Source organism: Engystomops pustulosus, chromosome 3 (assembly GCF_040894005.1).
Source record: "Engystomops pustulosus chromosome 3, aEngPut4.maternal, whole genome shotgun sequence".
Lineage (NCBI taxonomy): Eukaryota > Metazoa > Chordata > Amphibia > Anura > Leptodactylidae > Engystomops > Engystomops pustulosus.
The window spans coordinates 162345218-162360987 of NC_092413.1; the positions used below are offsets into that span (position 1 = coordinate 162345218).

General features: G+C 42.6%; 1 protein-coding gene across 16 annotated transcripts in view; it reads left to right on the forward strand.

The window, feature by feature from the left end:
- Positions 1-1410: 1410 nt before the first annotated feature.
- The window catches only part of TNIK (TRAF2 and NCK interacting kinase), a 169872-nt gene continuing 155512 nt past the window's right edge, over positions 1411-15770 (forward strand). For 4 of the 16 annotated variants that reach the window (XM_072142800.1, XM_072142802.1, XM_072142803.1 and 1 more), the window contains exon 1: positions 1421-1775. In XM_072142800.1, the coding sequence (XP_071998901.1) occupies positions 1719-1775 (57 nt within the window). In that variant the 5' untranslated portion in view covers positions 1421-1718. Of the gene's footprint in view, positions 1776-15770 lie in introns of all 16 variants that reach the window. The other 12 variants (XM_072142807.1, XM_072142810.1, XM_072142808.1 and 9 more) reach the window with 5 other exon arrangements.

Sequence of the window (15770 nt, forward strand, 5' to 3'; positions counted from 1 at the left end):
TGCACATGTGTGGTGCCTGTGGTATAATATTGGTGATATCTCCTGGACATGTGTGGTGCCTGTGGTACAGTATTGGTGATATCCCCTGCACATGTGTGGTGCCTGTGGTATAATATTGGTGATATCTCCTGGACATGTGTGGTGCCTGTGGTACAGTATTGGTGATATCCCCTGCACATGTGTGGTGCCTGTGGTACAGTATTGGTGATATCCCCTGCACATGTGTGGTGCCTGTGGTACAGTATTGGTGATATCTCCTGCACATGTGTGGTGCCTGTGGTATAGTATTGGTGATATCTCCTGCACATGTGTGGTGCCTTTGGTACAGTATTGGTGATATCCCCTGCACATGTGTGGTGCCTGTGGTATAGTATTGGTGATATCCCCTGCACATGTGTGGTGCCTGTGGTACAGTATTGGTGATATCCCCTGCACATGTGTGGTGCCTGTGGTACAGTATTGGTGATATCTCCTGCACATGTGTGGTGCCTGTGGTATAGTATTGGTGATATCTCCTGCACATGTGTGGTGCCTTTGGTACAGTATTGGTGATATCCCCTGCACATGTGTGGTGCCTGTGGTATAGTATTGGTGATATCCCCTGCACATGTGTGGTGCCTGTGGTACAGTATTAGTGATATCTCCTGCACATGTGTGGTGTCTGTGGTATAGTATTGGTGATATCCCCTGCACATGTGTGGTGCCTGTGGTATAGTATTGGTGATATCCTCTGCACATGTGTGGTGCCTGTGGTATAGTATTGGTGATATCCCCTGCACATGTGTGGTGCCTGTGGTATAGTATTGGTGATATCCCCTGCACATGTGTGGTGCCTGTGGTATAGTATTGGTGATATCCCCTGCACAGGTGTGGTGCCTGTGGTATCGTATTGGTGATATCCCCTGCACATGTGTGGTGCCTGTGGTATAGTATTGGTGATATCCCCTGCACATGTGTGGTGCCTGTGATATAGTATTGGTGATATCCCCTGCACATGTGTGGTGCCTGTGGTATAGTATTGGTGATATCCCCTGCACAGGTGTGGTGCCTGTGGTATAGTATTGGTGATATCCCCTGCACAGGTGTGGTGCCTGTGGTATCGTATTGGTGATATCCCCTGCACATGTGTGGTGCCTGTGGTATAGTATTGGTGATATCCCCTGCACATGTGTGGTGCCTGTGATATAGTATTGGTGATATCTCCTGCACATGTGTGGTGCCTGTGGTACAGTATTGGTGATATCTCCTGCACATGTGTGGTGCCTGTGGTACAGTATTGGTGATATCTCCTGGACATGTGTGGTGCTTGTGGTATATTATTGGTGATATCTCCTGGACATGTGTGGTGCCAGCCTCTGGCCTCTCCTCTGGTACCCGGGAGGATGTGAGGGCAGGGCATGGTGTGGGAGTGCAGGCCGCCCCCGCTCACGCCCTGGAGGCAGCACCGGCCGGCTCTGCGGGAGGGAGGGACACACCTTCCCCCGTGTCTGGGTCCTCCCAGGAAGCTGTGACAGGCGGCTCTCAGTAGCAGCCGCTCTCCATCCCAGCGCTGTGTATGAGCCTCCCTGCCCGTGCATACAGCATGTCCTGCAGCCGTCTACCCCCACGTCCCCGCTGATCCGCCGCCTCCTGCGCTCTCCTCCCCGCACAGGGCGGCAGCACCAGCACACAGCCGCCGCCACCACCACTGCTGAGACATAATACAGAGACGAGGAAATATGGCGAGCGACTCCCCAGCCCGCAGCCTGGATGAGATAGACCTGACAGCGCTGAGGGTAAGACACGGGGGCATCTGCCATAGCTGAGCGGGGATGGCATTGTTGTGTGTGCCATAGGTGAGGCAGCAGTCACTGTGTGCTGTCTCCTTGTTCTCTCCTCCCGGAGCAGCCATTGGGGTGACACTTACTTTCCTATAGAGAGAATGTAGTTTGCATTCCATGGCCAGTGCTCGCCTGCCTGGGAGACAATGAGCCACATAGCAGGGAGTGGGGGAGACATTGTGCCCGCAGGTCAGGGCTCTGCTGTAAGAACATCAGCACTGGAGAAGAAGCACATGGATGCTGAGCCCATCTTTTTTCCTCCGGCACGCCAGCCATTGTTACTATGTGGGTGCCATGTTCATTCTATGTGTCATGTCTGTATAGACGCCGCTGTCAATGAATGATCCCCCCAGGCCCTCCTAAAATGACCTATGCTAATAAGATTGCGCCTATCATGTCACATGCCGGCTAAGAAAAGAGCCCTTTGTAGTGTATGTCTTTATATGTCACCCAGATGAAGCATGGACATGGCCGGTCACATTGCCTGAATGAGCGACTTATCTCTGCTCCAATGCACCCAGCCTTCATTATAGTAGAATATGGACCGTCCTCGCCTTTCCTCCTCTTCTGCTCATGCGTTCCCTGAATCCCATCACAGAAGGCCAATTTCAGGGTTTAGCACAGATGAATATTTTTTTTTCACTTGTGAATTGCAAGAATCATCTGGATTGTGAATGTACTTGGCGTATTTACAAGGATATTACCTAATATCGGTGATAGCAGCCCACGCTCAGTAAGCCTTCCATAGAATTTATGAGGACTGGAGAAGGTCAGGAACCATACTGATGCTTTGATGGCTTCCACTTATTTCACACTGTATGATTTGGGATCAATAGTGAATTTGCTGCCTTAACTGATGGTGAAGACTCTCTTACCATTTCCTAAGATGGTCATTTCCTAGTTTAACCCTTTGTAACCTGTCTTAAAATGGTGAGGGTGGGGGGGGGGGCAACCTTGATTTGTTCAGGATCAGGTGGATTGTTAATAATAATACATAACCTAGTAGTCGCTATGACTTCCTGGTGGAGACTGTTTCTGCTGTGATATTTCAGTTGAAATGGAAGAAAATAGATGCCAGTATAACTCCATCAGATAATCTAGTAGAATTTCTAATTGATGATGTATATTAAAGCTATATCAGTGTCATTCAAGGACACAAGGTCAGAGTGCATCAGTGAATGAAGAATTATGCAATGCATTAGGCCTATACATTGTAAAAGTTCTCCTTGCCTTGGTGATTTTTGATGGCTGTCTATGTCAACGTGGGCCATGGATGGATAGCTGTTGAAATGTTTGCTGTAGTCTGTGGGCGGCATGTGTCTGAAATTTTGAGAAGATTGGCAGTGGTAACCTTCTAAGATCAGTTCATAGTTCAATACTAAATTTGTAAGCACCTTGGCAGTAGGATTGTTGGGATCTGTCTTGGCCTGGATCTGTCAGTCCTCCGAGCAGTGCCACAAAGCTATTGTGCTTCATTCATACAACCAATATGCATATGCAGAAAGAATATGCAGAATATGGGTGTCCAAAACATTGCAGACCAACACGTTTAAACCGATGGGACTTAACTGTGGCCTGATGTTTGAGATGCGTTGTTCTACATTAAGAGTATGTATATGGATTGCTTGAGTTAAGGAAACATGTCATCAGGAGCCCTTTTTCTGTCTCCTCTATGTCCCCATAGAGAATAGTGTACACACTGCCAAAGAGTTTTTATAGTAAAACTGTCTTTTTCCGAAAAAAACCTATGATAGATCAAAGTTTATCTTTCTGAATGCAGAGCTGTGTCCATGGGATTGGCCATTGAGGAGTGCGACAGACATGTATGATGTTCTGAGGGGGGAAGTGACGGGGGAGGGACTTGGAAGGTGTTTTGTTTTTAATTTGAAATCGATGCATGACAGAGCAGTTTCCCAGGTGGGGTGAGGGGACTGCTCCTCACGGGCCACACCCATGGGACTAGGGACACAGCTCTACATACAGAAGGGTAAACGTTGATCCAACTTAAACTGCCCTTTTCCAAAAAAATTTTAATTTAAAAACAATGTGGCAATGTGTACACTATTCTCTATGGGGGAGCCAGAAAGAAGGCTCCTGATGACAGGTTCCCTTTAATATGAAGATTTCCTTTCTGTGGTGCTGGATGTGGATTTTTTTACCTGTCTTTAAGGAGGGGGGTTATGGAGGTTTAGCTGAAATCTGTTATCTGTACTGTATTTTATATATAGGGCAGCACGGTGGCTGAGTGAGTAGCACTTCTGCCTTGCAGCACTGGAGTCCTGGGTTCTAATCCCACCCAGGTCAACATCTGCAAAGAGTTTGTATGTTCTCTCCGTGCTTGCGTGGGTTTCCTCCGGGTCCAAAACACACTGGTAGGTTGTTTACATTGTGAGCCCCATTGGGGGCAGGGACCGATTTGACATGCTTTGTGCAGTGCTGCATAATCTGTGTGCTCTATTTAAAGGGGGCTTTGCGGCAGCGTGACTCCATATGTGCCATACCACCATACAATGATTGGTCAGAGAGAGCAAAGCATTGTACATGTATATATTCCAATGGAGCATGTGGTGCAGTCACTTGTAATTTAACTTTGTACAACATGGAACCCTTATAGTGCAAAGTTTCGCCAATGGGTGAAGCTTATTTGGCATTTGTCCCCATCAGTGGCGGCTGGCCCATATGGTGAAAATTTTTTGAGGTTAACACCGAATAGCTATGACGGAGTTTGGCAATTTGCATTTGTATGAAGTTGATCACAACGACCATTAATCATGTGTAATTAACAATGGCTGTCTTTTTCTGGAAAGGATATTTTGATCTTTGTGTGACAGCATACTCATCCATTGTCTGGTGTCATTGAACATGCAAGCCACAGTGAATAGGTGTATAAAGCAATATAATACAGTACTTTATTCTTCAAGGCTAAAGAAAATGATAAACCAGAGACACTTACTCATAGATCTAGGCACAGTGACTGTGGTAATTTTCTTATATTTATCCATGGCCTCGTTTCTTCTAACATACACTTTTTGGATAATTAGTCTGAATGGTTATGGGGATATTACCAGAGCCCCTCAATGCTTCAGATTCACAGGCTGTTACAATGGATTTCTCACCTTGCCTATGTAGTCTAGCAGCAGAAGGATGTGCAGGGGTAGGGGAGTCCTTCTCTGCACAGTATAACAGCCTTGAAGCTTTAGAATTGTAGGGCTCTGGAAACGCCCAACAGAGCCCACCAGGCTCATTAGAATAATTATAAAATTTGTTTTTAGACAGGGTAACAAATATGACGATTACCACAGTCACAGTGCCTGGATCTATGAGTAAGTGCCCCTGGTTTATCCATCCTCGATTCTGATGGTGGATTTCCTTTAGGTGTTTCGGAATTCACACCCTTTAATCATAACCAACATTGTGTGCGATTGTTCACCAGATGATTAGTTCTTCAATTTTTATTTGGCCTACTTCTTTCTGATGTGAATGGCCACCTAAAGCTGTAAAAATCCTGTGGTGGTCTCACAATTCCTGAAGTCTCTCCCACATTCTACACTTCAGCACATTGTAGGAAGATTAGGGCCAGGTAGGTCACATCTCTTATAGGTCTTCAGTCACTCCGAGCAGGTACAAGTCTTTCCATTGGAACCAGTCTCTGTTGAAGCACACGCACCTGTTTTTGGCTCCAAATAACTGAAGACCTAATGAAGATGTGAACTGGCCATTACCTGTTGCTTAAACGTTCATCTGGCCGACTATCTCTCCACTATACTACCCCTATACACATGCACACGTAGCTCACTGAGAGTTTGTGTTCTATATAAGATGTTATTGAAGTGTGGGAGGAAACCAGAGTACATGAAGGCAGCCCACACATCACGGGAGAACATTGTATATGATTCTGTAGCAGAGAGAAGATAAAAAAACTAAGAGCAAATAAACCACCAGTGAGACTAGGACATCCGTACCTCCCATTACCTTTACTTTCAATGCAGATCAAGTTTTTCTTACCCAATGATGTTTCGATGTTACAACCAGTGAACGCAATTCTGTGAAATTTTCATGGAGGAAATGGGTAGCTCTAGGTATAGGTATGTGCACGGCTTATACATAAAATAGAGCTTCTTATTTTATTGTTGCCAATTTTATTTTTTATTTTTTTTCATTTATAATGTAACTTCCAAGAGTTGGTGACCCTAAAATAAATTCAAGCAATGAGAATAGATTAGTGTTTTCTATTATTTGAAATATAATAACTTCTATTGTATGTGTTTTTTTTTCTGTCATTATTTTATTCACTTTTTACATTTAAATTTTGTTTGCAGGCATCCTAATAAGCTCTTACCTGATACAGATTGATACAGCGTTGATGGTCTTGTTAGGGCAATGGTCAGAGCAACTGATGCGTCCCTGAATAAACTCCGAAATACAGCGTTGTATCTGTTGATGTAGATTTGCAACCCAAAAAATGAATGACATATGGGTATTATGTCTTTAGCAGAGTGACCTGGTCACATCTGGCTATAAAGCGCCCTCTTAAGGCTTTCCCAGAGCTGTCCAGGTCAGCTGTAAGTGCTGTTTTATCTGAAGTGGAAATGTCTGAGTACAAACCGATCAGCCATGAAATGCTAGACCATTCAGGCTCCAGCACGGAAGGCTGCTGGCCATGCGCTGCATGAATTTAGGTGCATGTACACCTACAGAAAGGACGTTTTTAGTGTGACGGCTGTCTTGTATTTAAGGCCAATTTTACTCAAAGAGAAATAAGAATTGGGCATATTATATTTCAACATGCCTGATCCTATTCTCACACTAAGTAAGGCATCAGCACAGACTTTTTACAGCAGTGTATTCACCCATTATTGAAAACTCCTGCATTTTTTGGCTGAACCAGTTGGTCATGAATATGCTTGACTGGCAGCTTTGAAGCATACATGGCAATCTTAGTGGCAATCTTTGGGGAATATGAACATTCTCATAATGGCAGAAAGAAATCTACCTTAAAAAATCTGGCATGATAAACCTGGGGCACTTACTCATTGATCCATGCACAGTGACTGTGGTAATCTTACCTTACCTGGAGGAGCGTAACTAGGAGAGACTGTACCCTATAGAAGACTTATGAATGTGGTCCCTATGAAACAAGTTAGACAATCCTGTGGGTAGGGCCTAACTTGCTGATAGGTGGGGGTTTTAGTGATGAGATCCCCACAGATCATGAGAAAGGGGGACCAATGTGACCTGTCTGACCCCCCGTTATTTCATCTTTCTATGGGATTTAGACCATTGTAGAGACTTTTTAGACTGGGTGTAAAAGGGTGGGGTTAGCTTGAATGGAAATCGGCCATCCCAGGGTAAGCAAATGGGAAGGACTCCCAGTTTACTTGTCTGCTGCTTTTAGACAAGTGGGTTGAGTTAACGTGTAAGACATTGATAAAATAACACTAATTGAGGGTTTAATTTATGAAAAGGAGCCCTAAAAGATCATGATCACCAAACCGTTTACTGGTTTTATCAGATGATCTTTTGCACATGTACTCAAGCCAATGATAGTGATTGGCCATTACTAGTAACGCTTCTTCACAATAGTTGGTGAAGGTAATTGAGGCACATAAAAACAACCTAAATAATTAACAATGAGGGGGTTCACAATGAGATTCTCGGTCCCGCTATCTTGGAGATGCTACAAAGGTGAGGAAGCACCTGATTTCTATTCCAGCAGTCTATTCTCTAAAACCTGAGTACATGTACAAGATAGGTTCTGTTGGTTTGTTCTTAAGTTGAATTTGTATGTAAGTTGAAGTGTATACTTTATAATCGAGTCAAATTTTTGGGGTCTCTGTGACACTTGGATTTTAAAAATGTTGGGTTGTCATCAGAACCAGGATTAACAATTATTACGATAAATCTTCATTACAGACACCGGTAATAACTGTTATAGCTGTTTATTGTAGCCTAGGGCTAAAGTACAGTAAATTACCAACATCCAGAGGTCTGTTTGTAACTAGGGGTCGTCTGTAAGTCGGGTGTTCTTAAGTAGGGGACCGCCTGTAGTCTTTCCATCTGCTATTTGTCTCGACAGCATTTTGCAACCACAAATGGATTTCAGTATTCTGTAAAAATTGCATGAAATATTGTAAAAATAAAATGGTGATCTTAATGATCTATTGACCCCAAAGACAAGTGAGAATCGTTTTTTAACTTTTCCTCAATATTTCCATAAACATTCTTGAAGACAATTTAGTGAATGGGTCCATAGACGCAGATGCCAAACCTGTCAACTTTGTTTGTCCTCACCTGCGTACCACTGCTCCGTGTCAGCTTGTAAATGGGCTACGTGTAGCATTGTAAACCAAGCACACTGACATACTGCTGTGTGCCCCCTCTGGCAGGGTCCGCTCTTCTTTTAGCTTCTTATACCCTGGTTTTTACAAAAGAAAAAAGGCAAATGGTGTTATTGGAGCCTGGAGCCCCTCAGAAGAGTGAATCTTGCCAGCGGGGGCATGTCGGTGTGCTTAGTTTACAATCCTTCATCCTGGTGGTAGATTTCCTTTAAAGGGGGTGGTCACTTTATTACGGGTTGACCACAATGCTGGATATGGGACTCTGAGCATCATAGTGATATTTGATGCAAGGAGTCACACAAACAAACTATGGTCGTGTACTTCAACCCACATTTTGGAGGCATTCAAGTTTTGCCGAGGTGTTTTTGTATAAAGTCAACAGTGTCCCTTTAAGAAATGACAGAATCTGAACTGGAGCTAACTGACACAGATGTGAAGAGAACCTTGATGAGAAGTCTTAGCCTCAACTGACCTCTGTATTTTCATTAGTGAGATACAGTAAGACATTGAAATATTGCCGGAGCGAATGGCGGAAGTTGCACGAGGGAAAATCTGCTTAGGCAGAATATATTCTCAGCCCAGATCCCTGTTATTATGCTACATATAAAGGTCAGATAAAAATGCTTTCTCATAAGAGCACACTGTTTATATTGAGTCCATTAGACGCAGACGACTAAACTGCTGCCTCTAAATTATCAAATTGGTTTAAAACTTTGTTATAGCTATGTTTTAAAGCCTAAAGACCACCATAGTTATAGTTAGGATCAGATTAACATTTTGTGTGATCGGGTAGGGCTCCCAAATTCCTCCTGTCCAGTGATGTTAGTTATTTTGCATATCTTGCCTCCAGAAGTTTGTTTGGGGCTCATTGAGATGATCGTGGTTGGTCCCTAAATTGCAGACCGTGGGATGGCTGAATTTAATTGGCCGCCCAAGTAGTCTCTGTAATCATGTTTTTTTATTATGCATTTTATAGCAGCTTTTGGATGGAATTTGTACCGTACTCATGCAGATGAGTTTACATAGATGGTATAAGGCTACCTGCACACGAATGTGGCCATAAAAAATGGACGTTAACTTTCCACCAGAAATCTACCTATTAAGGTACATGTGTTGGTAGGTTCCCATTATCCTTCCCTAGCCCTATAACAATTTGTAACCTAATCTATAGTTTATGGGAAATTAGCATGTTAGATAGATAGCGGCTACTGTGGCATTAAGTAGCCTCTCCAGGGAGTGGGAACAAAGGCTACTCCACACCACTCCCTACAATCCCTCCCTACCTGGCCAAGATGGCTGCTTGGTTGTGGAGTAGCCTTTGCTCCTGCCCCCCGGAGAGGCTATTCCTTAGCATATTAGATAGATATATACTGTAGATTAGGTTAGAAATTGTTATAGGGTTAGGGAATGATGGTTTTAGGGGTTTGTGTTATTAATGGGAACTTACCATCAGATCTACTTTTAATAGGTAGATTCCTGAAGGTAGGTTTCCTTTTAAATTTCCAAGACCAATCAGCATTTTTCCCAGATCCACATAAACAATAGTCTGAGTGCTCTGTGAAAATGGTTGTGACTAGGACATTCTCTACTTTTTAAGGGACGTGTTAAAATATCTGTGGGCACTGATCCATTATGAAGTATGGCCTTTAGTGCAGCCGTGCGCCTTCCATTCAAAATACAGATTGTTCAAGGCCGATTGTCACCGTTACTCTTCACGTTCTTTCTACCTTTGGTTCCTGTCAGCACAATTATTTTCTGGATACAACATAAAACTGAAGAAATACATTTTTTTACAGCTTTAGTTCATTATATAATCTTTATTTAATATTCTTTTTATTTGGATATTTTTGGTGGCGTCACATGTTGTGGGTAGAGCCCATTGTCCTTCAGATGATCTAATATCCACATGACTGTGTTCCCCTCAGTGCCTTATTGACTGTCTTTACTGACTCATCATGTCTTTGATGAGCCTTCTCTTCTTTTTGCAATATATTTGACGTTTCCATTAAAGTAAATGATACCCACTCCTGCACACAGTCCTGAAACACAATTAGTGAAACTGGGGACCATTTCTTGTCTATCTCTTACAAAGTAACCATTCTAGGACTTTTACGATCAGGAAAAATGTTGAGTACAAGAAGGTTATTGTCTGGGGAAAGACCAACCGATCCACTCAATGAACATGTTTCCTCTGATATACTGGTCTGAGGCCGAAATTTCTGTAAGAATAGAAGTGTTGAAAAGCTGGATGTAAAGAATTTGTAGTAAGTCAACAAAGAGTCATTTGTTACTGAAAATATTAGAAAGTCTAATGCGGTATTACATGGTTATGCTCTTAGAAGTTTTATGAAGAGTGGCCCTGGGGAAATAAAGATTGGAAACAATAGTACCCAGTGGTGAGAGCCGAGGCCTGCGCTGAGATGGAAGAAATCCTTTTCTGTGTGTGGGTGGGGGGTGCGGGATTTGATATTAATGTGTAGATGATTCAATGTGCTATTGATAGTAAGCATTGTATCTATAATCTTAGGCTACATGTACACGGCCTTTGTATTTGTCTCAACTGATGTCCCTCGATTTTTCTACGGGCTCACACATGGGGGTAGTCACAGGGTTCGTTTATCCCCTATCCTGCAACATTTGGGGGTTTACAGCTGCTGTCACCTTAGTTGCTACCTACTGCCTCGTCTGGCATAAGGACAACTGGTTGGAGCAGCAAACTTTCCCCTCTACCATGTCTGCTGTAGGAAAAACATTGCCATGCGCTGCCCCATTGTCACCTACCGGCCACCTGGAAGACATGTGGAGTCTCTGCAGGATTTCTAAGTTTTCTTTTATTCCCAGGACATGTAGAAAAGTCTGCAGAGGGATGACTAGTTGGTGCCACTATATCTCTTTTTACTTTTATGTTTTATTTTAGGTTTGGTGATCCTTGAACTATCCAAAATAAATGGCTATTAGCAGATAGTCATTAAGTACATTCTGGGAAGAATTTACTTATTTCTTCCCCGTTTCTCTGGTAACCATAAGTTATAAGCGCCAATAGCTCTTCCATATGAAAGGCACGGTGCACTTTCTGCCACCATTTGGACTACAGAGAAGGGTGAGCATCTATTTGGATCATCTAGAATTATGGCTGCTGATGAATTTGTATGACTTTTTTTTTTTTTTTTCTTAAACCCCTCTATGAAATTTCCAGACAAACAATGCATTTGGCTTCAGTTTCGACATACTGGGGCACATTTACTCACCCGTGCAGAGGTGTTCACTGAAAGAGCATTGTCCATGTATAATGCACTCTGACGTGATTCACTTAGATCATACGCCCGATATCCTGCATGTGTTGCTTCCCCGCTCAGGGCCGACGGAGTTCACCTTCTTCTTCCTGGTGTATGGAAGTGCATTGTCTTGCGACACAATTTGAAAGTTAAATCTCACGCTCAGTCCGAATCAGTCGGATTGTCCTACGGCCCGCCCCCCCGTTTTCTGTCACATGAAAGCAGCACAGCTGTGCCAAAATCCCATTGCATGTGACACAATCCCAGCACAAACCCCTGCTAAATACCTGTCAAAGCCGTGCAAATTGGAAACCGGCGAACAGTCTGACGAAAGTGCGATCAGCAACCCTTAGTGAATAAGCCCCACTGTGATCATTAATACTACATTTTCTGTATTCTACATATGTCTTTTTAAGTGCTCTGTGGGCGGGAAAAGTCCACATGTTTTCATGATTTAACACCTGCTATGAAACGTCATTTACTACCTGCTTCCACTTGTTATGACTGGAGAAAGAATGTGAGCTTTGAGTCACCTAGAAGATCTATGCTGCAGGCCATTATACTCCACCATATTCTTCACCATGATAGGGCTATGAAAAGATTTTATAGATTTCATTACTGTTTTGTGCACTGTATAGGATAAAGTGTGAAAAAGTGTTATGTAATGTTTTATTTATGTACATTTTGGACAATATTCACAAAAAATAAAACCGTGGTTAGACCCCTATAGATGAAAAAGACGGCATATCCTAGCTATATTCCATGACTTTACATGACTGTCATTGGTTTGTACCCACTTGGCATGATGTGAGCCTGATTTGTATCTGTTGGTCCTGATCTTCAGCCTGTGCCTTAGACAGGTGTTGTGGGCCTCGGCCTGATCGCATATGCGTTTTTTATTAAAAAGTCTATGACCGGTAATGAGCCCTCAGTGTCTTGCTTGTGTTGAGTATACAAAACAGTACATCACATGTGACCGTACCCTTATTGCTGCTTTCCTAAACCCTGCTCTGTCTTATTCTTTATTCTTTGGTTGACGCCGGCTGCTTTGCAGCGGGATTCTTTGACACACCTGGGACAGTTCTTGTGTAAATCTGTACTTACACAGCCTGTTGTCTTTTGTTGCCGTGAAATACAGGTCATCATACAGGGGTTTAAGGGTCAAGACCAACCCGGGACACTCGAACAATATATCCTTGGAATTGGTCCAAATACAAACTGGTTTGATGACACCGTGGTCTGCATCCCTCTGCCCTTATAGTACATATTAAATGATTTATGTGTTTCAATTGATATAAAAGACATTTTCTTAAATGGGCTGTCCTACTGTCATAGGAGTGCCCCCCTACCTCACGCTGGACTGACTTTACGAGCCACAGTGAAGTGATACAAGGACTTTCAAAATTTAGGTCCCTGAGAGCTATAAAAGGGATTGGCTACAAATTTTTGACCGCCTATTCTGAATATCTGATCAGTGACTGCAACACCTGTCCCTGGTCAGATATTCTGGCCCAACAAAACGTTGTATCTGTAAAGATGGGCGGATTATAAATATTATAGCCCATACAAATCCGGAATTCACTCTACATATGGTATTAGGATCAAGCTTCTTGGAGAATGGAGGATGTGTCTCTTCTGCCGACTGTTGGAGGACCTACAGTGGTCCTAAAGTGACTCTTGTGTACATGTACATCTGTTCCTGCTCTCAATAAAAAAGGATTTCCCGAGTGAAGGTCCTTCTAAGTATTAAATGTGGTGGATGGTTTGGGTGGCCGTGGGCCCCCTAGAAGGCTTGGGCCCTGGGCTGCCAACCAAACCACCTACATTATTATCCACTACTGACTGTTTGTACGTTTCCAATTCACTTTCAGTGGGGGCTGAACCAGCAATTTGCATATCATGGCCACTACACAGATCATGGAGCTGATTGCCCTGGCTCAGTACATTATCTTGTGTTGATGGGTTTGGGTGAGGTGTTGGGCCTTCACCAGTCTGAGGTTTTTTTGGACAACCCTTCTAAAACATGTGCACATGTGTAGAATGAGTGGCAGGCTGATAAGACAATACATTTTAATTTATCTGACAGATTTCAGTTATTATCATTTTTAGTACTGGAAGATAACAGAGGTCAGAGTGCAGATGTCAACTGGGCCTAACTTCACATTGACATCAAAGTGCAATGTTAATAAATTCAGAAATGTAAAATCTAGATAAAAGCTGGGATGTAAACAGAACAGGGTGTGTTTGGTTATTTTGAATATGTGGATGAAGGGGCCGCTAGACGATGGGGTAAGGTAAATTAGGTCTCTTCTTGTCTTTGACATATTCACATTTAGATGAGACCTAAATGGGGTCTGAGTCATTGTTAAGCCAAGACGTCAGCCTCTATTTCCACAATGATGCGCACCCATGCTGAGCTCAGCATTACATGTCTGTTATTTCTACAAAACCTTTTTTTAAAAAAAAAAAATTTGATGTGGTTAACCAGCAGCCACGTATCTTTTGCACCACCTACCGTACCTCAGAATAAAATAATAGAATTGCACCAAACTCAACTGCTCAGATGCTCGCCTATTGTAAAATACCTGTATTCAATGGAGGCCTAATTGTGATGGCTGGATTCAGCATGTGAAATACTGACCATAATCCAGACATTTGTCCTTGCTATCAACACAGTTTGTCCTTAGCTCCTTGCAGAACCACTGTCTTCTAATTTCTGGGTAGCTGAGTAGTGCCACTGGGCAGCAGGGACTCCTTCAATCATAGATAATGCTCTAGGTTTGTGTCCTGGAGTACAGTACAGTCCTACTAATACGGCCCTCATAGGTCTTAATTGATTAGTTAATTGCTCAATGTTGATTACTTTAGATTTTTTTCTGTATTCTTAGAATTTTTTATTTTTTTTTAACGGTAAATAAGGATTTTCTTCCAGCTATGGCCGAAGCTGCGAAAAATCCAAATGCCACTAAAACAATGTTAAGAGAGACTGATAATTTTGTTTCTTGCAATAACATGTCACCTCTCCTGACACATCTTTTAAGTAGAAACTTGTATTTCCCATACAATTCAAACTCTTTTTAGCTTTTTTTTTTCTTAGAACTCTGTGTTTTGCAGGTTCTCTGGAAATGTATTTATAAATTCTCCCATACGAGTTATCATTCCTGTTGTCAGTGAGTCGTGTCCTTACACAGTCGCTGTGTCTTATCAGTTCTTCTAGTACCAGTCTGCGTAGGGGCATTCTCTGCTGACAATAGGAATTTCGACAAGGATTTAGCGTTTAACCATGGTCATGACTTGCGTCCTTGAAGTATGAGATTTTCTCCTATTAGATTGTTATAAGTTAACTGTATGTTATTTTAAAGTCTAAAATTCTTCCTATTGATTTATTTTTTGGATTATTTTCGCTTCAACAACCTGTGCAGCAGTGGTGGTGGTCTGAATAAGATTAAAAACTTTGTCCAGAAACAACTGATTTTGAGTAATTGATGTAGATGACTAGTCGGTCACTAGAGTGACACCATATTGGTGCGAACTTTGATGCCCTGGTTGAAGATTGGAGCATTTAAGACAGTGGTTCTCAACCTTTCTAATGCTGTGACCCCGCAATACAGTTCCTCATGTTGCGGTGACCCCAAACCATGTACAAAAATATTGTATTGGTGCCAAAAATGCTATAGAATCGTGGCTCCGATGGCTTTAGGCGACCCCTGTGTTTTGGTCGTTCGACCCCCGCCGGGGTCGCGACCCACAGGTTGAGAACCACTGATTTAAGAGATCCCAAAACCTCTGATTCAAGCTCAGACAGGGTATAATAGGGGAAATGGAGATGATTTATTTATATTTGTGTTTTTATTTATTTCTTTACATTGTTTTAATATATTTGTAAGCAATGTTTTTAACACTTTCCATCGATTCTTTAAACCCTTATTTCCATTGTTATAGGCAAACCATAAATTCATGATATAAGATAACAATAAAGTAGTATCTCTGTATAGTATAAAGCAAAGTTTTGGTCGAGCACCTCAGCGATGGCTACAAACCTGATTGTGTGGATGTACTGTAGATAAACACCTGGTTGTCCAATGGGGTAAAATACAGGTAATATATTTTTCATTTTGCCCATAGTATTGGATTTGTATTGTACAAAAGACAAGAACCCCACCCAGAGGATGCAAACACTATCGGGGACTTGTAAAAAGAAATTCATTCACCCACCCAGCGTAAAGGACCTGGTCCTGAAGGGGTTAATACAGGATTGATAGCACAGATGGTTACATAACTAACAAAACACGCTGCCCAAATATACTTTAGCTGTGTCTCTGTGGTAATTGCAGAGC